General features: G+C 38.6%; 1 protein-coding gene across 11 annotated transcripts in view; it reads right to left on the minus strand.

Annotated features, from left to right (window-relative positions):
- BRD1 (bromodomain containing 1) overlaps nucleotides 1–25,766 on the minus strand; it is a 75,761-nt gene that overhangs the window by 38,834 nt on the left and 11,161 nt on the right. For 9 of the 11 annotated variants that reach the window (XM_074587803.1, XM_074587995.1, XM_074587532.1 and 6 more), the window contains 2 exons: nucleotides 19,338–20,718; nucleotides 5,462–5,618 (listed from right to left, as the gene is read on the minus strand). In XM_074587803.1, coding sequence (XP_074443904.1) covers nucleotides 5,462–5,618; nucleotides 19,338–20,704 — 1,524 coding nt within the window. In that variant the 5' untranslated portion in view covers nucleotides 20,705–20,718. Of the gene's footprint in view, nucleotides 1–5,461; nucleotides 5,619–19,337; nucleotides 20,719–24,717; nucleotides 25,141–25,766 lie in introns of those variants that run through there. The other 2 variants (XM_074587349.1, XM_074588279.1) reach the window with 1 other exon arrangement.

Here is a 25,766-nt window from a genome sequence, read left to right on the forward strand (position 1 = left end):
TATATTCAAATAGTATTGGTAATTCACCAGAAACAAGGCCATTAAAAAGTAAAAGTCCTAATATTACTACCAAATACACAAAAGAAACATCTGCTTTGGAAAATTATTACATTTAAAATCAATATTTTATAAAATAATCTCAGAAAGAGATCCAAAACTTTGTATCCTTGCCCATAACTAGCACAATGCAATATACACTTGGTAAGTAATCGTTGTGTTGGGTCTGGGTTTTGTCTTTTTTTTTTGGGGTTTTTTTTTTTTTAAACTAAAACAAACAATAAATTTTGTAAGTTATAAAAAAATAGAAGACAGGGGAATAAAGAAAACTGGGTCAGCAGAGGAACGATAACCAAACATTACAAATTGTTACACTCAAAGCAAAATCCTCTTTAACAAAATGACAATTTAGAAATATCATAGTTCCTCTAATGCAAGTTTATGCAATTTTTCAGACAGAAGGTTCCAAAAATAGAATTGTAAAAACTAGCATTTTAAAAAAAATACCTAACAGATTTGCAAATGCTATGATTCTATGATCTGCATCATATTTTACTGCTTTACACACTTTGTAAAAGTAAACGCAAATGCCTGTGGAAGCTATGAAGTTAGTTTTATTCAAATCTCTGACTTCACTGCAGTTGAAAATCCTTAACTACCAACTATCTCTGTATTACAGTATAGCAATCTGGAAACAACAGTTTGTTCCTCTTTTCAAAAAAACAAAACAAAACCTCACACAAAAAAGAACAAAAAATTATAGCTAGGAACTTCTAGTTCCCTTTCCTAATGGCTACAAATACTGGCATTTATCATTTCTATTAAGGAGTTAAGCCTTGACTTAGACACATAATTTACTATTGAGGGTCAGAATAGTTCAAAGTAAATTTTGACAAATATTGCTATGCACATTTTCAATTCCTTGAAATTCTCAGAGCGTCACTGCCACTAATTGCTGTTCTACAACCCTTTATCTCTGAGTACAGATCCATGTATGGGAAAGCAACATAACTGTTAACTGATGCAGCTATATGATTTTTCTATAGTTTTACTATTTTTCAGAACCAAAATTAAGTTGTGGCTATTGCTAAAAGTGGAAAGCTTGCCATCCCTTTGCTGGCAGCCATTCAGAGTCTGCTCTTTTGCTCTACGTAATTGCATAGTTCATGAAGCTGGGGAACTGATCCCACTGAAAGCTACATCAACAAAACCATACTAGTTTTAGGGTCGGTCAGGAAACCTATATAGCAGAAAAAAAAAGTTACTTCATTACACCAGATCTTCGGGTAACTCATTGCAGACTTAAGTATTTGGCTAAAACTGGAGATACAATTGCACTTTTTTAAAAAAAAAGATTATTCTTTTAGTCGAATCAGTTGTTTGACCAACTTCACTCCATAAAATAGCTAGGTAGGCGTACATCTGCAGATGTGACTCAAAGTACCAGGAGCACCTTGTTTGCTTTTTTCTGTGCGCACGCATACACTCCCTTTTGAACGTCACTCCAGCTTGGGGATTAATAACAAGCCTCCAATTTTTTGACACTTATGTTAAGTAACATTGTCAGAAATGGTTATAATAGCAAAGATAAACCTCCTTTACCCTAACCTACTTATCACCTGACATACAACATATACTTTAATTAGATTAGAAGATCCAGGCAAACTGGAAAGAGCATGATGCACTGGTTTCCAGTATCTAACTAGTAAAAACTTGGATAAAGAGAGTTCCTTTCAAATTTTTTAGTTTTCAGAAGTTTTCGTTCTGACAAGGAAAGTTTATATTTAGTTCCTGGTAAAGAGTTGTTACTCCAAATCTTTCTTTTTGTAAGTTTCTTCTGGCTGACGACCCAAGAAAAATTATGAAAGAAACTGTGAATATTTTCCGATGGGTTTAGCTCTTACTGAACACCAAATACTGTCTAGAAAAGCTAAAACTGACACATTTATTAATACTGAGGGAAGCGGGAGAAACTTTTAAGTCTACACACAGAACATGCATCAACTGAGACCTGGTCTTCACCTCCAGCTCCCACCAGGGGTACGTTACCAGTCTCTTCATACTAGCAGGAATACTGTTAGTGTGCCCAGCAGATCCCTCCTTATCCTGGGTGTGAATACATGGGGACAGCCTCACTCCCTACAGGGACTGTAACTCAATATAAGCCAAACAAAAACAGAATTACAGTGATTAAATTGATCTTGATCGATACAATTAATTTTATTAAGAACCTCTGCTGGCACTTGTGTGCCAATCAGTCAAAACCATTCCGTGGTTGCAACTTGTGTTCTTACTGAAATCTTCAGTGCAGATATTGATCTCAGCCACCAGCACTTTCTACTTTGTTTCTCCAAATAGCGGTTTTAAATCAACCTCACTCACTACAGCAGGAACAAGCCACTACACTTAAATTTCATGCCTACTTATTGAAGCATTATTGAAATACAGAGAAAAACTAAAGTAATGGGGATGTAAATTTATTAGAGTATTTCCAATACCTTTCCTGAATTTCTAGATGGAGACACAAATGACAGTATAAACCATTCTTTCAGAGGACTCCTTGTTCCTGAGAAGGTGAGGCAATATGTAAGTCACAGAATCATAAAATGGTTTGGGTTAGAAGGGACCTTAAAGATCATCTAGTTCCAACCCCCCTGCCATGGGCAGGGACACCTCCCACTAGACGAGGTTCCTCAAAGCCCCATCCAGCCTGGTCAAGACTTCCAGGGATGGAACATGGGAAGTCAACATCTTCTTGCCCGGTTTAGAAGTGTTAGCTGATGTAACATCACCTTCAAAAGTGTATCATAACTGAGCTCTGAAACACATTCATTAGGAAGCAATTCTAAATCACAGGATGCTTCCCCGCCCCCACCTCTCCAGATTCGTTCTAGTAAACAAACATTAGAGATGGATCAAAACCACCTTCCACCAGGCATCCTGAAACCATTTTCAGGGTTTTGGTTCCCCATCTTAACATTTGTTTTCTGTTTCAGTAATAATAATAATAATACAAATCTCCTCTGAATCTGTATTATATCAGCATTTATATCGCTTTGATTAACTGAAAACCTATTTAAGTTTCTTGATGTTCTGACCTCTCAGATAAAATAAGAAGAATTTTCCCACCTAGACTGAAATAAACAAAATAATCATCTGTACCTCAAAATTTTGAGGTGCTCCGACAACAGCTATGCCACAGCTGCTTATTAAAGTCTTCATGATGGTTTGGCTTATACTTGGAGTAATGAAGATGACTAATGCAGTTCTGACTACTTTAATATGTATTATCCATATATACTGAGGAAGCTATGGAGAAAACGTCATACAGAGGACACTTGCTACTCACTGGAAAGCACTACATATACATTTTACATCAACAGTGTCTTTTAATACTCAGCTTTGCTTGAAACTTGCTTTTTCTTTTCAAATGACAAAGTTAATTTCAATTATAAGTTTTTACAAATAAAGTCTCAGAAGTGCCTCAATTTTTAATAAACCAATATAAATGCTTCCAATAAATTTAGAAAATATTTTTATTTTCTTACTTAAGAAGAGTGAACAGTTCTGAGAAGAGAAGAGAAGAGAAGAGAAGAGAAGAGAAGAGAAGAGAAGAGAAGAGAAGAGAAGAGAAGAGAAGAGAAGAGAAGAGAAGAGAAGAGAAGAGAAACAGGGTTCGTATAGGAGTGCAAATAGGCAAAGGGTTTTTCAACAGCTCCTATCTAAGGCTCATTTTATTATAAACAAACAACAATTACAAGAATCGTTTTATTTTCGTAGTTACTATTTAAGTATTTAGAAATGCTGCAGTCTCATCATGCCATCTCAATACGAAAAGGACCAACTACCACCTAGCAACTCAAACACGGGAGAAGCACAGGAGAGTCCAGCTGAACATCAGGAAACACTTTTTTGTTACTGTGAGAGTGACTGAACACTGGCACACGCTGCCCAGGGAAGTTGTGGAGTCTCCATCCTTGGAGATACTCAAAAGCTGTCTGGACATGGTCCTGTGCTACCTGCTCTAAGTGGCCCTGCTTAAGCAATGGGGTTGGGCCAGATACCTCCAGAGGTCCCTTCCAACCTCAACTGTTCTGGGAATTATTAATTGGGTTTTTTAATGAAAAGCTAAGGAAAGAAACACAGACAAAAAGGACAGATCAAAAAATTAGGAAGCACTGCTGACCATGGTATTTTTATGACTACATCAATTAATGACTTAATCAGCAAGTAGCAACACAATTCAAACAAAAATAGTAATTAAGCTTTAAAAGGGGAAAAAAATCTCATTTTAATAGAAGTAAATGACTATAAAATGCATTCTTGAGGTCTAGAGGTTATTTTACAGGAACAATTCCACTGGAAGTCAAACACCTGGAAAGGAAAGAACACAGCCAACTACACTTTCAGTTCAATTGAAAAAGCCAACTGGGATGCAGAAAGAATTTCCACATAATGATGCTTCACAGCATTTCATGGTCTACACACACAGATCCATATACAGAATTTAGAAAAGAAGTTTTAATCATTTTCGAAGCCACCCAGTGTCTTGAAACCAAAACAATAAAAAAACCTGCCAAAATTTCTAATGTCACTGGAGAGTTAGTTGTTCATATTACAAAAATGGGAAGCAGTGTTCATATTTAAAAAAAAAAAAGGGGGGGGGGGAAGCAGAAGAGCACGGCTTTCTGAATCTGATACACATCTGGAGTGACCGTTTTTCTCTTTTTCAGCAATTCTGACTGGTCAATGTGTACAACTTTAACCAATCTAGACGTATTTTAGATAGGATGAGTATCAGCATAAATAGAACAAAGTATCAGCATAAATTTATTTATTTACTAGAACAAAGTATCAGCATAAATTTATGCTTTTCTACAATCCCACCTACTAACTCCGTGTTAGTAACTATGTCAAAAGTGAAACTAAAAGTTGAAACAGGTCTTTGAAGTTCATAAACAACTTGCTCTTTGTTCTGTTATTACCGAACAAGGTAGGCAATACAGATACGAATTGAAAACTGTAAACTAGCACGGTCTAACCCTTACTCTGTAAAGATCCCTGTTTTTCTCAGTTGTAAGTCTCAAAGACAACATTTCCTTTGCATCTTTTGATGAATTTAAAATAGAATTCATTTTTTATCTTACTAACTCATAGCACATTGAGCAATAAGTTCCAAAACCCCACAATCCTAGTCAATGAACAATGGTATTAAGCTAGTTTTGGTGACAGTATTTTTGTGAAACATTTAAGCATTTTTTCTGCATATCTCACAAATTTGAAAGGATTAGAGAATGCCCGACTTTCAATATAAGTCATATTACTTAATAATAACGTAAAGAATTTACTCAGTGCTGAATCAGACAAAGTTTTTATTCTGTGCTACATTTCCCTGTTATTTTTTTACTCTGTAAAATGAAGATTTTCTGATTTCTTCTTATAAATATAAAAGTGTGTCACATACCTGTTGTGTGTTTCTTTGTGACTGTAAACTGGACTGCAGCCTTCTCAACAGAGGAACACCGTTCCTAGACAGTCTTTTAAGCAACCAGTAACTGTGCACTCGTTCAACAAACTGCTTCTTCCGCTGAATGGCCACCTGATTCATAATCTTATTTAATCTAAAATATGGAAAAACTGATATTGTATTTTTCACAGCAAAGCATAAAACATATTTGTCTATGGAGCTTAAACATCATATATATATAAAAATGTGTAACATAATAACAGCAGTGTTCATCATATTACTAATTTCTTTCAGCAACATCCCTTCCAGCACAATTATTTCTGAGCAGTAGATTGCAATCAAATACATCTGATTGACTCTGTAGTTTCTACCAAATACATTAAGGTACTTTTATAGAGCTAAAGGATATCAATCTTTTCATGATCATTACCTCAGGAGCAATCCTAGATTAGGACTAAAAATAAAGCTTTATATGCATTTCAGAATAATATTGCCATTGAAAATAAAATCAGAAATAAAGCTCTAAATGCCTACAAAACTTTTCAGATCATTTGCTGCATTCTTCACACAGAATTTGTAGTTTATTTTAAAGACAATATATCTTCAGACTTTTTACATAAAAACATGCAATAAAAAGCTTCTGTTACTCATCTACTAATATTGAAATTTTCGTAAATAAAGCAAACATAACACGTAACACAGAGGAACATTTATGATTTTACATATATGATGAAAATATCCACACAGAAAAGATGCAAGAGAGGATGATACAGACAGTTAAGCAAAGTATCTTGATAAAATAAACAGTATTTTCTCCAAACTTGTTTTTTATTAAATGCAAATACTGTTTACATATACTAGGTTTACAAATACTCTAAGAAAGTGCTATATGAACATCACACACAACAATCTTGACTCCTATTTTTTTAAATAATGACACGTTAAAATGTCCAAGTCTCACACACGACACTAACCTGTCAAAACTTACATTCAAAAAAAAGTTTATCTGAAACAGATATTCAACTCTCTGTGCCTACGGTAGCTTGAAATCACTGCAAAAACTCCTCCCAAAAGTTGATGGTTGTACAACGAAAAGGTTTTGTCTTTGTATGATTTGTCACTGGTGGCAGCCCTTGAAAAATTAACACAAGATGCCCCAAGGCACCAACCACCTGTATTGTTAGGGGGAATGTTCATTTATTTGGGGGCAGGAGTGAGTCTGAGAGAAAGAAAAGGATCTTCCTGAGATGGATGTAAAACAAAGTTACAGAAAGGATAATATCAATGAAAATAAATTTGTTAATTCTTCACTCAGTATATTACTACCTGCAGCAAAAAATCAGAGATTGTCCAATAAAATTTAATACCACAATGGGCAAAACTGAATTCAAGAAGCACCTGATTTATAGAGCACTACCATGAGGCGTTTAAATAAAAGTCACAAACATACAGATATTAGTATTTTTCTGCTTCTTCCCTTTTAATATTAAGAATAAAGCAGTTTCTCAGGTAAGTAATAGAAGAAAAGTAGTCAAATACCTAAACAAAGTGTAAAAATATAAGAACACCTTGGGTAAAATGATTTTTAGTACCTGGGAAATCTGAATTATATTTTTCAGACAGACATACAAGTGAGTCTACCCTGAGGTCATCTATCCCTGGTTGTTTTTTTCTGGCCTGGGTAGAAGGTGCAATAGGTCTCCTCAGTGCTACGCTAGCTGTAGCTACCGAGCTTTCAGCCATCACATGGTAAAGGCAGAGTAAACACAGGTCTTCTTCAAAATACAGTGCCATTATGTCCTTCAGTGACATTGTTTTTCAGTTAATAATTAAACCAGTTAGGCATTCTTGAAAAACTTTAGCTTAACTCAAAGCTTAGAAAGTCTGGAGATGGACTTAGGACTGCCGTGTAAGTCCTCCACTGAAGGGCAGGGGCAGGCCCCTCAAACACATAATTCAACACAGAGCAGACCTTGATGTGACCATATTAAACTTCAAACACAACAGAATTACAATTAATTATAGAATGCAATCAAAATCAAATAATTACTTTCACATCTCTCTCTTGGAAACAGCACAACCTACTGAACTGAGTCAAAAAGAGCACAGCCAAATACACACCTATTTGGAAAGATCAGAGAATCTTAACATGAAGAAAGGTGCCTTGACTTCATGCCCATCAGATGTGGCAAGACTAAGCAAACATCTTTAAGTACGTTTGCCCATTCACATAACAACCATTCTTTTCATGGATAATTATAATAGTAAAGTGCAAGAATAAGCTTAGGAAAAATGTTCATAGAAGAAATTCTCCAACTTTGAAAATACAAATAAACAAAAGGTAATTTGGAGTACAGAAACTACTTAACAAGCGGTAGGAATCTACTCCTCCCTGCTGTTCCTCCAAATAAAACCAAACATTAGCTCTTCATATTCCATTTAGATACCGCTCTGATAGTGGCAATATACCACCAATCACCCCTTAATTTCTCAAAATACGGAGGTCATAGGCTCTCCACATGGCAGATATCTACAGAGCCTCTACACTATGTTCTTATTGATATAACTGAGGATGTGACGTCTACTGTTAGACCCTAAGAACCCTCTAACTATAGCACAGCTCTTCGATCATCTTTTTGCTTACACACCCCCAGGTAGACTTTCACTGGCTGAAACGCTTTAATACAACCGTTCTGGGGAAATAAGACACAATTAATCCACTGCTGTAGAACCCAAGAAGTAGCACAGACTGGGTACTGATTTTGAAGCTCCCACGCTTGATAGTACTACCACATACTGGGGAAGAGGTTCTCACTCACGAACATACATTCAGCTGCAGAGAAGCTGAACACAAGCATGGAACAAGGCACATAGGTTATGTACCAGTTTTGAACAAATTCCTTTTTGCTACCTGAGCTTGAACTAAATTTGTAAAAGTTGAAGGTAAATTTTCAAACTAGAATTTTGAAATTCTTTGAGGTTTTAAAGGAGTTTGCTGCACATTACACTTCCCTTTTTAAACACAAAGATGTTATTTAAAAAAAATAAAAAAATATCGAAGAGTGAAAAAACATGTCTATATTTGAGGCAGGTAAGGGAGAGCTGTTTGAAGACTTTATAGTTTTGCAATCCAGGATCTGACAACACACAAGACAGGATTAACTGCTACACTACACTGACAAATAAATCCCCCACGCAGCAGCAAGACTTACAGAACTTAGGTCACCTCCCAGAACTACAAGACACCTCAGCAAAAGTACTTTTTTGCTAAGGTATCCCTCCACCCTAGAATTTTTTCCAAGCGTAAGAACATCAGGAAAGAACAGTTTTCTGTAGTGTTTTATTTTCTAATGGCAAGTCAAGCATAGTAAGTATTGGGAGAAAAAAAAATAAAAATCAGGTATTTAAAATGCACATTAAACACAAGTGTATCAATTAAACCTGTGCTTTCTCTTCAGAAAAAATATACCAATCTCATTGCAATGATCAATCTCATTAGTGAATAATTTTTTTATATCTCTGTTAAGATTGTCAAATAAGTGCAAGGCTACTGTTAAAAACAGTTTACAAAAAAGAGAAAGCAAGAACATACATCTGGAAGATACCACCAGAGTTATGGTCTCCCCCTGTCACAACTGACTTTAGGCATGTCGGGGAAAAAAAAAGGCCACATCTAGAGCAACTACAGAAAGCAAGCAGGGGGACAAGAAGTGTTCTTGCCATCCAAGTTCCACATGGAACAGAGAATTTGTTAAGACAAAACTCCCAAGGAGAATCCAGAAACAGACTATGTTAATTGCTTAACAACTTTTCTCTCAAAATATTTAAACAAATAACAAAATTAAGGTAAACCCAGAGCAGAACAGTTCTTGCACTGTAACTTGCTGCAGCCTGAACCACTGTTCTCAGGCCTTAAGAAGAGCTCAGTGTGGCTCACAGTATGACAGTATGTTGAGTTTCCCTCAACTTATCAGTTACTTAGAATGAAGCACATACAAAGAATTTGAAAATTCTTTAAAAGGTGGCTGTGTTCCCATGAAATTCAGTAGCTGCGGGTTTATATATAACTGGTCCCATAAAAGAAGCATTAGGTTCCGAGCTGGTGACCACTGCAGCCTTTTGATGGTTTGGCACCACCAGTCATACTCCCTCTTGTTTTTTCCTTTTTTTTTGGGCTACATTCCAAGACTACAGTGATGTCAAAACAGTTTTCAAAACTGTTTTACTTGTGCCACAGGCAACTGAGAAAACCAGTAGTACTTCTCTTCCCCAGCCCCGCTTGTATCAGACTGTAAAGCACTGTGACGTGCACTACGAACATGATACGGAGGTATCATACAATTCCCTGCTTGTCTTTAAAAAGGAAAGATCCTCTTTCAACTAAAGCTTTCAAATAGCACCTGCAGTTCCCAGCCTGAAACCATAGCTTAGGATGAACTGTAAAATATGGCATTAAAAATACGCTGCGTTTACAAAAGCAAGAGAAGGACAAGGAGAGGAAACTGGTTTGTTTTGAAAGGGTAAGACAAACTCAAATAATTTAATTTAAAATGGAAGTTAATATACAACAATTTTGGTGAGAAACTAATTTATCAGCTGCTCTACACTAATCCTCTCCTCACACAGAGACCTTTGATGGATAATCTACCCTGCAAAGGGCAATACTCTTAGTGCACTGCTCAAAATGCCCAGAGAAAGCAGAGTGTGCGTTACTCAGTCCCGTGTTTCTTCATCTTTTAGATAAATGCATAAAATAATTTTCATCAACATAAGAAATGTGGCTCTTGTCATATTAGAAATCTCACAGCTTCCTTCTTCCTACTCACAACTGCCTTCCTCTCCCAGTTTCAGTTACATGTCACTGTGGCAACTACAGCAACTGGTTACAAGAAAAAAAAAAAGTGAAAACGGTATTTTTGGTGACTAACAATGTGGCAGTTTAACGTTAAGAAAGCCGAGAGATAATCAGCCACTTTTCTATTAATCATCATTAAATGCTCCACAGACTATACATGCTTTTCAACACCATAAATGTCGTTTTATTACAATATATGAAGACTTCTAGAGCACCCCTCCATTCTCAATTCCCTGTATTTCGAAATACAGACTAGAGAGCAAATTTCCTTAAGCAAGTATGTCATTTTGCTAGCATTGCTATAGTAACTTAGGCAGAAGGAGCTTAGTATGAAAATCTGCAAGATCAAGTAAGATCAAATACCCACTAAAACTAACTAACTTTTAAACATGGACTAAACCTAGTATTTTAATTACTATACTTGTCCTGAGCCTCCAGTTTCATCAGTTTGTTATTTTGCATCTTCCTTTATCCAATATAGCTGTATTAAAGGCACATGCAAGAGACTAGCAAAACTCAATTATACTCTGTAAAATGTGATTTAGTATCACTAAAATACCAGTTTCTCTCGACCTACAGTAATACTCATAAACAATCAAATGATGTTCCACTTTACAGGGCAAGTAAAATACTGCTATTTTCCAACACAAAGATTGCAGATATGTTTCTAAAACCTGTCAGAAAAAAAAACAAAAACAAAAACATAAAAGATATCAATTGAACAAATTGTAACAAAGTAAACTGAGTTTCAAGAAAATTTGACTTTTCAACCCTTGCTCAGCAAAGTTCCACAGAACATACAGAGACTCATAAGAAGCAGGAAAAACACAAAAACTACCTACAAACAATTATAGGAACTCCACTGACAGTAACTGGAAAAGATTTAGCAGAAAAACAGAATAAAGAGCTATGAAAGTATCTATTTTGGGAATCGGAATTAATTCTGGGGCCTTGCCAACTATTCCTCCTAGCTCCATATCCAAAAACTTCGTCTTTCGAAGATGAGAAAGCCTGCTTGGCTACCTACTCTTCTCCCAGAGAATCTCTGGCAGCAGCGCCCTGTCAAACAGTGTAAAACTCACCCTTTAATATACCTTTTTTGTTTTAAACAATGAATTGTGATGGTTTTGTTGCTATGTCGTTATTTGTTATCCCCTCGCCCAATAAAAACATTCAACTTACCATATGATTTCTTCACTAAAAAAACACAAACACTTTCGATGAGCTTTAAAGACACTACAGGTAGATAAGCAACTACGTCAAATTGGAGTTCACTTGCACGTGTTTATTTCCTTTTGACAGAGGACAAGGTTAAGGTTTCTTTTGTAACTAACAGAAGCCAGCCATGTACCCAACAGGGTACGTATCAAATCCTGAAAAGACTGACAATGATTTCATTTAAACTTCTGTGCAACACAAGTCTGCAGAATCCCCATGTGACAAATACACACTTTCCTAATTATAACTACTTTCCAGCTTTTGTATTGAAGATTTCAAGAAACAGGAATGTCCCGTTCCCAAATCACTTCCCTCACTAGTTTAACGCAGCGTTCAATCACCTTCATAGTTATTCCTTTTCGTCTGTGTGTTTTAAAATTCTAGCTATTGAATTTGCCTTTGTCTGCTAGGTTGAGAATCCAACAGTATATACTTTATCTACTGATACATTTTCTGAAGCCTGAAAGTCTCTCCAGGTTCCTATGCTTTGTTCTACATTTATTGGTATTTAAATAATATTTTATTTTGACTGGACATGTAGGAAGCACTTTTCCTTGCTTCACATGACTGTGAAATCAGGCATCTGTTTTTCTACTTGAGCAAACAGCTTGTAAAATTTTTCTTGGACAGGGAAGTAGAATATTAAACTTAAGAGTTAAGAAAATGCTATGTTATTTCAGTCAATTCTCCGTTAGTTGTAACAGGTTACTTTGTTCCTATTCTAATAATTAAGTTTGTGATCCTCCAAACCTTCGGATAAGGAAAAAGACCAAAGCAATCCAAAAAACCCCACCCTGTCACACTGGAAAACCTCCTCAGTCTTCTTAGAAAAATCACATGCATAGATTTACTGCTGCCACTTCCTATACATAATACTGAGTCATGACTTTTCCTTGAAATTACTCAAAATATTTTTCTGTGCTTCTTTTTCTGTAGCAGTCATAACCATACCACACGTGAATTTGAAATCTAATCTCAAAAGGCGAAATTGACATCAGCAGAAGATAAAGTATTAATCAAAAATCGCCTTTTTGTCTATAATAAAAGAAATCTCAGTATTTGTCTAGTAATTTCTGTGCACTCTGTAACTTGATTATTGAATAGAAAACTGGCAGAAGACAGTTCTTCAGACAATGCGTTCTGAAAATCATGTTTTTGTATGGCACTTAGAAGACACAACACCCTCTAACTGCCACCAAAAAAAAATCTAATAAAAGGTCAGATAACTGGTGAAACTCAGAAGTACTGAAAAACACATAAGTTTTGAACTTCTTAACTGCACTGGCACATACCTAATCATTGTGAATAGAAACCCTTAGAGGACGTACAGAATACTAATGATGCACCTAACAGAAATATCTAATATATTAATTTCTATTTTAAGCTTCTTTGCCCTGTACATGAAAAATAAACGGGAGGGGGAACCAAAAATAAACAACCCAGAAAATTATATGTACAGCATATTCAATATCTATTTTGTAACAAGGGTGTATTTAAACAAGAGACAGCACTTCCATCCTCTGGATTTATAGGAGGGGAATTAACCCTTGGACATCAATCAACATGCGGCTGTTAATACCAGATATGCAAGTATCTTCCCTATTATTTTTACTCAAAATTTAATACTTTGTAAAAGTGGATTTTGATAAGTCACGCTTTCTCAAAGACATTAATTCTTATTTAATAAGCTAACCAGAGCCAAGATGAACCGTTTGAAAATAAAGCTCAAAAGTTATCTTATTTTTGTTTTTTTAAATACCACTGAGGCAAAGCTAGTGAAAGCAGTAGTAGCTCTTTTCTTGATTTACACAAAATTATTGTTTTATTTAAGCAAAGAGGTCAGGATGACATCAGTAGTAGTTTCCACATGTATCAAAAAGGTTTCGAAGTTGATCAGTCTTACAAGAAAAAACAATGGACAATGACTGCTAGCATCCCCTTCCACTTTAACTAGGTGATTCCGCCATCTAATCATTAGGTACAGCCATAAGGCACACCTACATCATGCTCCCCTGTAATTAAAATAAGAATTTCCACATGATTTTGAAAAGTATACATGCATGTATATTCCAGGATAAAGAGCTAATAGACGTTAAGTCTGGATTTATTCAGCTTTCATTTTTTTTTGAAACACTGTCTCTAGTAGTATTTTCTCAATGGCTTTTTTATCCTGAATTTTAAACAGCATTTCTTACTATTTTCCCCCCACTTAAAAAACTTTCTTAAGGCATTAAAAAAAACACCACTACCCCAAAAAACATTAAAACAAATCCCCCAAAGAAACCCACAAGCCATACAGATGATTAAAAGGCATCATCTCTGAATGCAGACTAACACTGTTTTCTCAAAGGCCTTGTAAATGTTCCTTTCTGCTTATGAAGTGTTTTATCACTTTCTGTTTATTTATTTTTCTGGTCCATATCCTATTTTAGAGACAATCAAGATTCCTGTGTCGAGATAAAAAGACTACATTTAATTATGTGGTAAGAAAGTTCAGGATATTTCCAATCAGTTAAATTATAAAACTATAGGAAATACTGGTTCTGTCTTGAGACATACAGTAACAGAAATCCAGTTTTACTACCAGGAGCAATATGCTTTCTAAGAAAAGCAGAAGTCAACATAGAAAAATCAGTTAATGTGCTCCACATAAATGTTGGTTTCTAAAGACAGGTTTTTTTTTTTTAACAATCTCAGTAATTTTTGCTCTCAGTTATCTGCCTACTACTTACCTACTTCCATAAGGATCTTTTAATTCTCTTTCAATAATACGATGCAACACAACTGATGCATACAATATGGAAAACAAGTATAACACCTCGTTCCTACTTATCATGAGTGGGGCTTTTTTTGCTCTCTGTACAAGTACTGGATTTCAAAGACTTTCTGCTTTCTTTATTTCAGACACTACAAATATACCACGTAGAAACCGAAACTGAAGATGAAAACAAATATTTATATACTTTAAAATATCTGCTTCCACTTAATATAGCAATACTTGCATGAATGGTATTTTAATAAAGCAGATTACACTGTATCTCAGTGTATATTTTAAAAGTATTGAAGATTAAGTATTTTATATCCCATTCAATGTCTTCCCAAGTATATAGCCACAATATCCGAGTTTCACAACATTTTTAAAGAACATGAACATTGACACTGGCCTTGCTTTTCAAAAAGCAGTCACATTTTAAATGCCTCTTTCAACACACAAGAACAACGGGCTACACCAAAATGATGTTATTTGTACTAGAGAATCAAGCACTTAAATGTCAGAGAAACCATATAGTTTTCACAGCTAACACTACAAGTCTTCTCCTTTGTGTATCCATCCTACTCACTGGGTAAGGCAGCTGTTGAAAAGGACAAGGATGAGCAGCAACACGGGTAAAAAAAAATTCACAAGAAATGGAGCACAGAGCCAGTGCAAAAGAACTAACACAGACAAGAAGCTAGATTTAGATTGTCAAATCAGCCCTAAAAATTAGGATTTTCTTAGCTTGGAAATTCTGGACCCGCAACACAAATAAAATATTTTTACTATTTTATTAGGGAAAAAAAAATCATTTATCTACTAGGCAAAATTCAACCATCACACATCATCAGTGGAATACGAACACTGCAAGAACAAATTTGCCCTGCCTTCAGCCAAACTAGCTGGTAGAGGCAGGAGGACACTTCTCTAACAACCATTTGTCAATGGGTGCAGGTACTGCCTGTCCCTCCCATCCAGAGGAACAGTCTGAGGGACTGTCCTGCCCCACTCACCCCCCCACATAATACAGCTGCTCTCACTCTTCCCAGTAACGTGCTGCTTTTAGACTACACTCATTTTGGCCTTTTCAACAACAACAAGAAAAAGCAGCTGATAAACGCAAGCAGTGCAATATAAGCAACAATCTTCAATATTTTTATATTTCAAGAAAAACTGAACAGAATTTCCTACTAAAGAGGTAACACATTTCTGCAGCCAGAAGGCCCGATGCAAATCATGTATGTAAAAAAGGGTTCCCCAGTGGTCCCATATACTATTCCAGGTGCTATGCAAGTTACTAAGAAGTCAGCACGGATGACATTGAAAACTGAAGTCACTTTAAGGCTCCAACATGACCTACTGCACCTTTGGAAGTGGATCCTTCGGTACAGACTTTCTGAAATGCCTAGGCAACAGGATAGATAGATGCCCAGCATTTAAAACAAAGGAAAAAAACCAAACAAAAACCAAATCCCCCACCCTTCAAAAAAAAGAACAGACAAGCGAAGCAAGCATCCTATCACCGATGGTTAAAACCTTCTGATCCTACACTCTTCAATCAGCAGTTCACAGAAGATAGTCTGAGAGGACATATAATTACATTACAAATGACCTACAGAATGACACTATGTAATTTAACAGCAAAAAGCTTAGAGTATGACATCTGCATAAGAAATTCTGGTAACTGAAAAGTGTACAGCTCTCAAAATCATTCGAGGCAGTAGCATGGAAACCTGACCAATAGATCAGCTGATATAGAAATTCATGAGCTACAGAAAGTCGTGCAGAAATTAATTTGTGTATGTTGTTTTCCACCAGTCTTTTTAAAATACCCTAAACATTAAAATGGGTGTTTCAGAAAACAGACTTATGACAAATGGTGTTACTAAAATGCCCAGTCTTTCACATACACTCACTAGCCAGGTAAGGAAACAGCAGACAATCTTTCCAACTTAAACTAAACATAAATGGCAAGAGGGTTTTCCTCAAGCTTCAGCAGGTGTGCACAGAGGCTGCATCCACCAAGTATTTTCCTCCTCACTGTGATCTTCATATATCTGTACTTCTCCAGCTACCAACTCTAAAAAACCAGCTATATGCCAGGGAGACATACAGTCTAGTTATTAATGATTAAGAAGGTAAACCAAACCAAACATCTCAACACGTGCCTCAATTTCCAGAGATGCCGAAAATGTGTGCATTTTAAATTATTCAGGAAAAAAAGCACTAATGTTTAAACACTGAATGTATGTTTCTTCTCTGATACTTTAAATACCTTAATTGCTCTTCCTTGAGATCTCTGGAAAGGCAAATCATGTTTCAGCTCCAAGGGAAAAAAGCGCATTAAAAAAAACACGTTAGAGAAAAGGGATCATTTAAATGAAGACTGCTGTGAAATGATCCACATCATTCATTACTAGCTTATGGGTATGGATTTAACTACTGTACACACACACGAGTTTTTCTAAAGGAAGAAAAAAAAAAAAAAGAATAGCCAAAGAAAATGAGACTAAGATTTGGGTCTACAGCATAATCACTCTTCCTTTTAGTACACCCATTTCTGTTTTGCTTTTAATTCAGGTATTAGTTTTCTAGGACTAAGCACATTCACATTACAAAGAGTACTTAAGCAAAAGTCTTCAGCTGATAACAAGCTCGACTTTAAAATAGTTTCAAGCTGTGCCCATTTTTTACACTTCTGATATAGAATATAAGAATTATACTTGTGTCCAGTAAAATGAAACCAAGCATAAATAGAAGAAAGCTGAATCTCTCTGCAGTCTTGAAAAGACATTTAGTTGTTATTTAAAAGAAAAAAGAAAAAAGAATTCTTTCTGTTTCTGGCATATGACACTGTTAAAAAAAACAACAAAAAACAAACCCCAATGAGAACATCCTTTTAGGGTCTGGCTTTTATGAAAGTTACCTATGGGAAGAATGGCCAGAGGTACAACTGAGAACATGCACCCTAATCCTCAACTCTCACTTAGTTCATGTCATTTTTTACTTCGTCTTAAAAAAAAACCCAAACCAAAACAAAGCACACTACACCACCAATCAGGACTGTCCTACTTAAGACAAAGCCAAATTCTTTTACATGAACTCCCCCCTCTCAAGTACAACACTACCTGTTGAAATAACCGCATTAGTTGCTTACTATCAACTTAAGCTTTTCTGCAGTGCATCACTAAACAAAAATACCATTTTACCAAGCAAATCATAGCAGAGAACAGTGCAATTAGTCTGATGTTTGTAAACACCATACAGGAGCTAAAGGCTGTTTGTCAAAGTCAGTCAATAAGTAGCTCCTTACATTACCAAAACTTATTACGGGAAAGGACTGCAGTCCCAAAACATGTCTTCATTTAAATTAATTTAACCAGCCTTAATTGTCAATTACCTGAGACCTGGGAGTCAGCTTTCAAAAAACCAGCAGAGTTTATGTGTATTATTTTAAAAGCCTTCACTGTCTGAGCATTCAGAGTCCTGTCACAGTACAAACAATGAAACTGCATATGGAAGTTGTGCCTGTTTTGAGAAACTTTCTAAACTACTGTTCTTAAATCAGTAAGAATTTAATTCAAGGAGTAAACAAACATATTGGTGTTGTAAATGCTAGAAACAAAACAAATACTCCATAAAGACAAACTTGGTTTTAGTCCCAATAGTCCAATTTTGCATTTCTCAGCCCAGTGTATTATGTCTCAAATATTCAGCAAAGCCAAAACTGTGTCTACTACAGAGATTTCTGCCATTGCTCAAATCCCAGAAACAGATTATATTCTCTGTTGAAATGCATTATAACTCATTTTAACTAAAAGAAATCTGAAGAGAGTTGCTACTGTTCTAAGCTAAATGAAGTTCATGCTGAGGTTTTGAACTCCTGAAATAAAAATATTAAAAATCTCAATTTTGCTCCAATTCTGTTATTACTTATGAAGACATCACTTGAAACATCCCATCCCTGCTTTCCGATGCATAACCTCACTAACCTCACCAGATCTAGCGCCATCTGCCAGCCCCCCCGATCACCACTGTTAAAATACAAAAATATGGCATGTTAATTGTGAAAAGCAACTTCAGTTCTGGCGTTCATGCTTTATATTTGCACTCACGTAACAAAAGCTCCTGCAAGAACCGCAAAAGACACACTAATATAAAAATCAGCTTAAACAGAACTTCTTACAAAGTATAAATTTGAAAGCAAAGACAAGATTAGCATTAAAACTCTTGTCACATGCATCAATTAATTTTTGTTCAAACATAAACATTTTACTGAAGTTATAGGACAGATATTTCATAGCATCATTGAACAGGAGGGCACATTCATTTCAGGTTCCATGACTACAAATACATTAACCAACAAACTTACCATCACTTACTTGCTAACTTTTTTTAAAAAACTCTGCAAGGTACCAAATTCATCCAAGCCTTGATAAAAAACTATTTTGCAAAAGGAAAAATGCAAATTTAGGGAAAACCTCCTGAAAAATTACTCTGCTTCACAAGGAAAATACTTCCTGGAGGGTTTGTTTGTACCACATACATAGATCTTACAGTACAAGTTTATATTTAATTTAGATGAAATGAACAAGTTTGAAGACTTATACATGCAAATGTAATTTTCAGTTTGGAGCTCTTAAAACTAGGAAAAGAAGTTCAGAGTCCCAAATTATGAATACAGTTAACCTTGAGCTTGGCTGTTGTTTTTTTTTTTTTTAATATGAAGGTCAACTACATATGCTATTCTCAAAAGTACAGCGAACAACAACAACTGAGCAGACAACATGATTTCATGATTTGGTCTGACAAAAAAAAGGTTTCTGAGGACAAGACATCACTTGTTTCTCTGGGGAAGTTACTGCATTTTTAATGCAATTTCACAAAAGTACATTGTACATAATTTACATTAATCCTCTGAGTATGGCCTTTAAGGAAAGCATGTAAGAAACGCACAAAAACTTCAAGTCGGCATCTGAAAGCATTGGTTTAATATTAAACGGATAATTAAGTAAAGGTTTCTCTCACTTGGATGGTTTGCTTACCTCTGGGGGGGGATATAAGGAGCAGATACTGTTGGCATAACTGTACAGGGTTCAACCACTGTTTTCTTGGCCTTTTTTGTCTTTTTTCTGACTTTTGATGTAGACCTAGCAGTTCTGACTGATCCCTCTTTTCTACAAACACCGTTTTTGATTTCGGCTTCTCCATAAATATTTAGAGGTCTCCGTGTGCAACCTGGTGGAGTATGTACATCGCAATAGGCAGTCTTTTTTACAGAGAATGTTGTGCCGCTGCCAGTTAGTTCTTTCACAGGTTCCATTTTCATATATAGACCGGCCTTTTGAGCACACGTCACATGGAATGCAGTATAGCAGTTTGCTTTGTGGCACTGGATGCAGGCACCAACACCTTTCTGTTTACAGAGGTAGCATGTTAACTTCCATCTGGCTGGGGGAATGTTCCTGACACCATCAATTGGCTCAATAAAAACTGTATTGGCAAATCCAACTTCTGGAATCCACAAAGCACACACAACGTGTCCCCAACGATCATCATCAGTCTTTTTAAAGGCACCTCCCTTGTTTGGGCACAGCACACAGTCTACAGGCCGAGAACGGGACTGCAGACAGTGTCTGCAGAGCCACTGGCCCTCGGGTATATATGGCACCCCATAGCATTCCTGATGTACTGCTAAATTACACATATCACAAAACAGGATTACATTGCTGTTCTGACATTCACCATCCATGCATATACAACACACCGCGTCTTCATCAATTAAAGACTGATGATCACCCTGTTTTTGGTTCTCACAATAAGACTCTTTTTCAAACCTATCCATAAGGAATTCAAACATATTTTGTGAAACAACTGACACTCCATCGCTTTTCCGCTTCTCATTTATTATTTCTAACCACGCATAATCTTCTTCATCCATGTCATACTCAACTTCGTTATCAAGTTCTTCTGCTGACTTCTCAATGAATTTGTAATAAACTGGAGGTCTCCGAGGAGCTGAAGGGGGACTGTATTCAACAATCCGTACTTTTGGTTCTGGAAGAGGAGTTGTTGTAGCAGGTATACCATGTGAGCTCGGAAGAGCTTCATTTTTCTTTTTCACTTTGTTATTTTTATGCCGTTTGCTTCTTAGACAAACTGGTGGTCTTTCACTATTTTCTTTATTGCTGTTGCATTCACTCATTTCCTGGGCCGTAAGATCATCTTCTAATATAATCTCTAAAGGATCAAAGATACTGATCCTATGCAGGCGACCTTCAATTTCTATTTCAACCATTCTTTGAGCTTGAGCATATGTCAAGGTTTCTCGTGTGGGGGAGTGCTTAATACTGCACGGGGAAGAAGAATGCCTTGCTGCCGATACTCGATGACATCTTCCTTTTCTCCTCATTTGGTAATGTTTACCTAAAATTAGAGCAACAGTTAATATTATGAACTCCAAACATTCATATTAAAATATTGGTTTTATTATAGCAAGGAAAAAACCCCTTCTGTTCCATAGTCCCCAACCTATCTACCCAATTTAAAAAAAAAAGGCAAAAAAAAAAAAAAGCCTTTCACCCTTACTTAACAGGGCTGCTCACACTGTTTTGTACAAATTTAACCTAATAATAAACAAATCTCCTAAATAACAGCTTCTCTAAGTAAACACAGCTATACAAAATCCTTGATACAAAAATCCTATAGAAGAGCTATCTGGTAAGACCTCTGCATGGGAAAAAAAATATTTCAGAAGTGCCATAGAAAAAAATATTACACCTGTTACATTGTAAGAAAACCTTTAACACAATATTTCCTAATACCTTAAAGGTGTCTGCAGTTTGAAACAGCTACAGATTATTTTCTCCAGCTCTCCCCCCAAAAGAACTGTGAAAAAACTTCACCCATGATTTTTTCCAGTGCAATTTGAAATAGTCATGTTAACAACTCAATTACTACACCTATACTTAAAAGCTAGAAAAATAGGCATACTTCCAAACTTGGCAAGCATGCAGTCTGACAGCCCTTTACTTTTGACATAATTTTCAAGTTCATCACTTACTGTAAAAAGATTGTTCCACATACCACACAAAAAGATAGCTTTTTCCCATCCCACCATGAAATACCATGACTAGGACAAGCATGCATTTTGATCACAACATTTCTAATTAAAAGCTACCATACTTACGCCTTTTGACATTCTAAAATTGGGGGTTTTCTTCCCATGAGGGTTGAAAATAATATAAACCCAACCGATAACATCAAGTTTAAAAGTTCTATCCCCCTCCTTCCTCATAAACCATTAGTAAACAACAAAATTCAACCTCAGCTGCAGAGAAAGCTCTTGATCTTTAATCACTGGCTTAAAGTATTATTAGAGCCTCACAGTTTCAATTCTGACCAATCAGATATTCTGCACTTCAAGTCAGTGTTGCGTATTAGTTAAAATAATGCAACTAGTGTTAGCATGCATTGCCAAAATAGCAGAGAAATACAGAGATCAAAACACAATTATCATGAAAGACTAGTGTATCTATTTCATGAAGAAAACAGCAAGGACTGGAACAATTACATAAACTACTCCCTGTCGCCTGCCTTCTGCTTAGTCTCTGATGCCAATCTCTAAAGGTACACCTTCAAAGCACTGAAGGAACTCCTTTTACAAGAAGACTAAATAATTTAAGCAGCTAGCATTAAAACTAGTTCTTCAGAGGGTCTAATCTACGTGCTTTCACAAACTGATCTTATTTTCCCAGAGAAATTAAAAAGACAAATCTAAGCTGGTTTTATTATTCATGCGAGAATTGTCTTGCTCACTTTTACACAACTAATCCTTAAGTCTTATTACTTGTTTTTATAGCACAAGCACAAAACCGGACAACAGTCAGTGTTTAATCATGACAGACCTCTGATCTGCTCTATATAAACAACAGATGAATTAAAAAGGCTCCACCTCTTCAAACAAGTTTGGAAGAAATATTTATGATTTAATTCTAGCAAACAATATCGGATTAAACCACACTGATTTCTTAACTGCAGAAAAAGTTTAAACCACCACTACTGCTACAGAAGGTCCAGTAACTAGAAACAAAGGCACACTGATAATTTAACTGAAATTACAAGTTAGTTGCCAGTTCCACAATAGACTTTATAATTCAGAGGCCAAAGATAACACAGTGTCCCTGACTTCTGTTTATTATTGTGAACAAGTAATGAGGGATTCTTCACCTAAAACACAATGATGTATCAACGTACAGTAACCTACTACAGATCAGAAAGGTTTCATTTTATGGTATATTTTTTTAATCTGTCTTTAATTTAGTCACCTATCAAGAAAAATACACCATTTACATTATGTTTACTTCGTATAATTGCACTTCAAGCCTGCCTAGATGTAAAAATCTGCATTTTTTTTTTTAAATGTCCCTTCCTACATCTTAGCTGGTTGTGTTCATACTGGTTCACGATGATAGCGAGACTGTTTTGGACAAAATTTTGGTGAAGGGATGAGACTTAGCCTTCAGAAATCAAAACAACATGCAGGTTGTTCACATTTCACTATCAAACTTAACCCATTACCCACAGGAAAAAAATAACACATTAATGCTACGTTTCCAAGCTCTCCATCCCTCTCTGTTCCCAAGATTCTTAAGCATGGCTGCAAGCAGGCAATAAGAACAGGAAGAAAATATTCAAAAGCACAAGGGTGCTTTAAGATTTAGCATTACTAAGGTAAAAGTCAAATAATGCGTACGAACCAGAATAATTAAAAAAACGATTGAGCTAACATCTAAGCATCCTCCCTATAAAACTCAACTGTAAATAAAGCTAAATTAGGAAGCAAATTACAGTCACAGTTAAACACAGAATGGACACCCTACAAATACAATGCAATGAACACAGAACCGAACTGGTAGTACTCTGGCCAAATTTCATAGAAACTTAGTATGAATTAACTTAAATGCTCTGGAAGCCAAAGCAGTGTTTTGTTTCTCCAAAATTCTTCTGTTTGCAAATGCCCTTTAAGTATTCCGGAGGAAGACCAGACTCCTGCATAGCAAATACATGACTGGAAACTGGTTTGCTTTTCCTAGTTAATGATCAGACATTTCTCTTCCCTCCCCCCTCCTGTAGTATCCTGTAGATCCACAGGAATGAAGACCACGGGGCTAAATTTGAAAAACAGTGAACTAAGACAGTTTCCATTCAATATTAATAGACATACCACAGTAACAGCAAAATGAAATTACTTTAATGTACTTCGGTTAGCACTTTTCTGCCTCTTACAACAACTCAACGACTGCAGGAGATAAAAACCAAGAGTCTTCCAGTTTTCCTATCTTGGAATCACATCAGCTGCTTGGGAAGAAAGTCACAGCAGACTTTTTCCCTCACCACAACAAGCGTACATGAAGACAGCTGTTTGTGTGGAATGTGTGGTATGAGGGGGAATAATACTTTTTATCGAGGTGTAGGATAACTAAAACCAACAGGAAAAGTATGAGAACGTGTACTTTTTGATTACAAATTCCTTTTACAATCTCTGCCCTAGTTACCTTCCTCCTCTTCAAATAAACTGCCTTTAGTCCCTGGATCCCCTGCTCAGGGGAGAAGGGAATTCCAGTGTCAATGGACATTTTCATGCAGACCATTAGGAAGAGAAAGACACAGGAATGTTCTTTAGTCCCAGACAATGAGGGAGGGTGAGCGAACAGCGCTTACGCGCATTCGGGGCCGGACACCACCCACAACTCCGGCCGTGGGGCAGGAGCGATGCCCCCTCAGGGGAACCCAGGCACTCGGGGCTCTCGCAGCCCGCCGGGCCGGCCGCGGACGCCTCAGCGACGCGGGGATCCCCGGGGCCGCTCTCCCCCAGCACCGGCCGCCAGGCCCCGCTCCGCTCCGCCACCCCCCGTCATCCCGGCCCCCGCCGCGGCTGCCGCGGCCTGCCCACGCCCACGGGCCCGCCCTCGCCGGTCCTGCGCGAACACTTCCTGCCCACGCCCAGGGAGCCTCCAGCGTGCACACACCCCTCCGCGCCGATGGTTCCTGCCCGGCCCCGGCATTCCCCCCCCCAACCCCCCCTCCCGGCCCCCGCGAGGATGGTTCCTGCCCAAGGCCCATCATCTCCAGCCCTTCCCCAACAGTCACCTCCCTCCCCTCCGCGAAAATACTCGGCCCACAAATATGGCGGCTGACAAAACAGCTCGAGCGGCGCCCTCCCCCAGACCGCCGCGCTCGCCTCTCCCCCGCCCAGCCTCCCCGCCCGCCTCGCCCCCGGCCGCCGCTTCCCCCCCCCCCGCCTCTGCCGTGCCCAGCCCGCCCTGCCCTTCCCCCCCCGCCGCCGGTCGCCGTCTCGCCGCGGCGGGACCCGCCGGCTCCCGGCCCCGCAGCCCCCTCCCGCCGCCCCCCGGCTTCACTCACGCTGTGGGAGCCGCCGGAGCGCGGCTGACAGACCTCCCGCTCCGCCTCTGCGGCCGACGCTGCGGCCGGTTTAATGGCGGAGGTCCCGCCGGTGCTGCCGCCTGGTCCCGCGTCCGGCAGCCGCCGGCGGGCGAGCGGGCGCGGAGAGGGCCGCGCTGCCCGCGGCGGCGGCGACCCGGCGCTGGGTGCTGGGCTGCTGCTGCTGCAGCCGGGCGCGGCGCATTCGTGAGGCGGCGGCGCAGGTCGCCGTCCGGCTGCGGGCTCGGCGCTCAGCTCCCGGGGCTGAGCAGCTCCCCTCCCCCCTCGGCACAAACAATGCGGCTTCACCACAGCGCTGCGCCGACGGGGGGGCGGAGAGGGAGGGAAGGATGGAGGGAGGGAAGGGACGTGAGGGCGCCAGGCACCGCCCAGCCCCGCCGCTGCCGGGCGGGGCCTGCGCGCCGCCGCCGCTCCCCCCGGCCCCCGGATGGCGGAGGGCGGCGCGGGGACGGGCGGCCTGGCACCAGCCGACACGGGGCCTTGCGGCGGGCGGCCCGCGGGGGAGAGGGCGGGAAGGCGGCGTCGTCCAAGGGCAGCGCCTTCCCACCCAGGCCGGCCTGGCGGCAGGCAGGGCGAGCGGGCAGCCAGCCGGGCCGCGGCGCCCCCGGCCGGAACGTTTAAAGGCCCCATGGCGGGGCGAAGGGGGAACGGGGGCGGGCGGGGCCCGGGCTCGTTACAAAACCAAGGCTGGAAACCAGCAGCCAGCGAGCGGTTATTTATTATTTCTCAGGGGGAAGTCCAAGCTCGAGATTCGCACGGGGAGAATTTGCTTGAAAGTTGGCTCTTGCGTGGTCCCCGGGACAGGCTGCCGCCTTTGAGTTAACTGGTAAGAGCCCTTCATTCGGACGAACAAAAAGCAAGTTATTTCTGTCTCTCCCTGCAAAGGGCACCCTTTGTTATGTATTATTTTTAGACAGCCATTACAGCCATGTTCGAGATCTGGAGGATTTTACTGCAATACGTTTCTGCAAGGCAGCTGCACCCACACGCTTAAAAAAACCCACAACTTT

The sequence above is a fragment of the Larus michahellis genome, chromosome 1, assembly GCF_964199755.1.
Source record: "Larus michahellis chromosome 1, bLarMic1.1, whole genome shotgun sequence".
NCBI lineage: Eukaryota > Metazoa > Chordata > Aves > Charadriiformes > Laridae > Larus > Larus michahellis.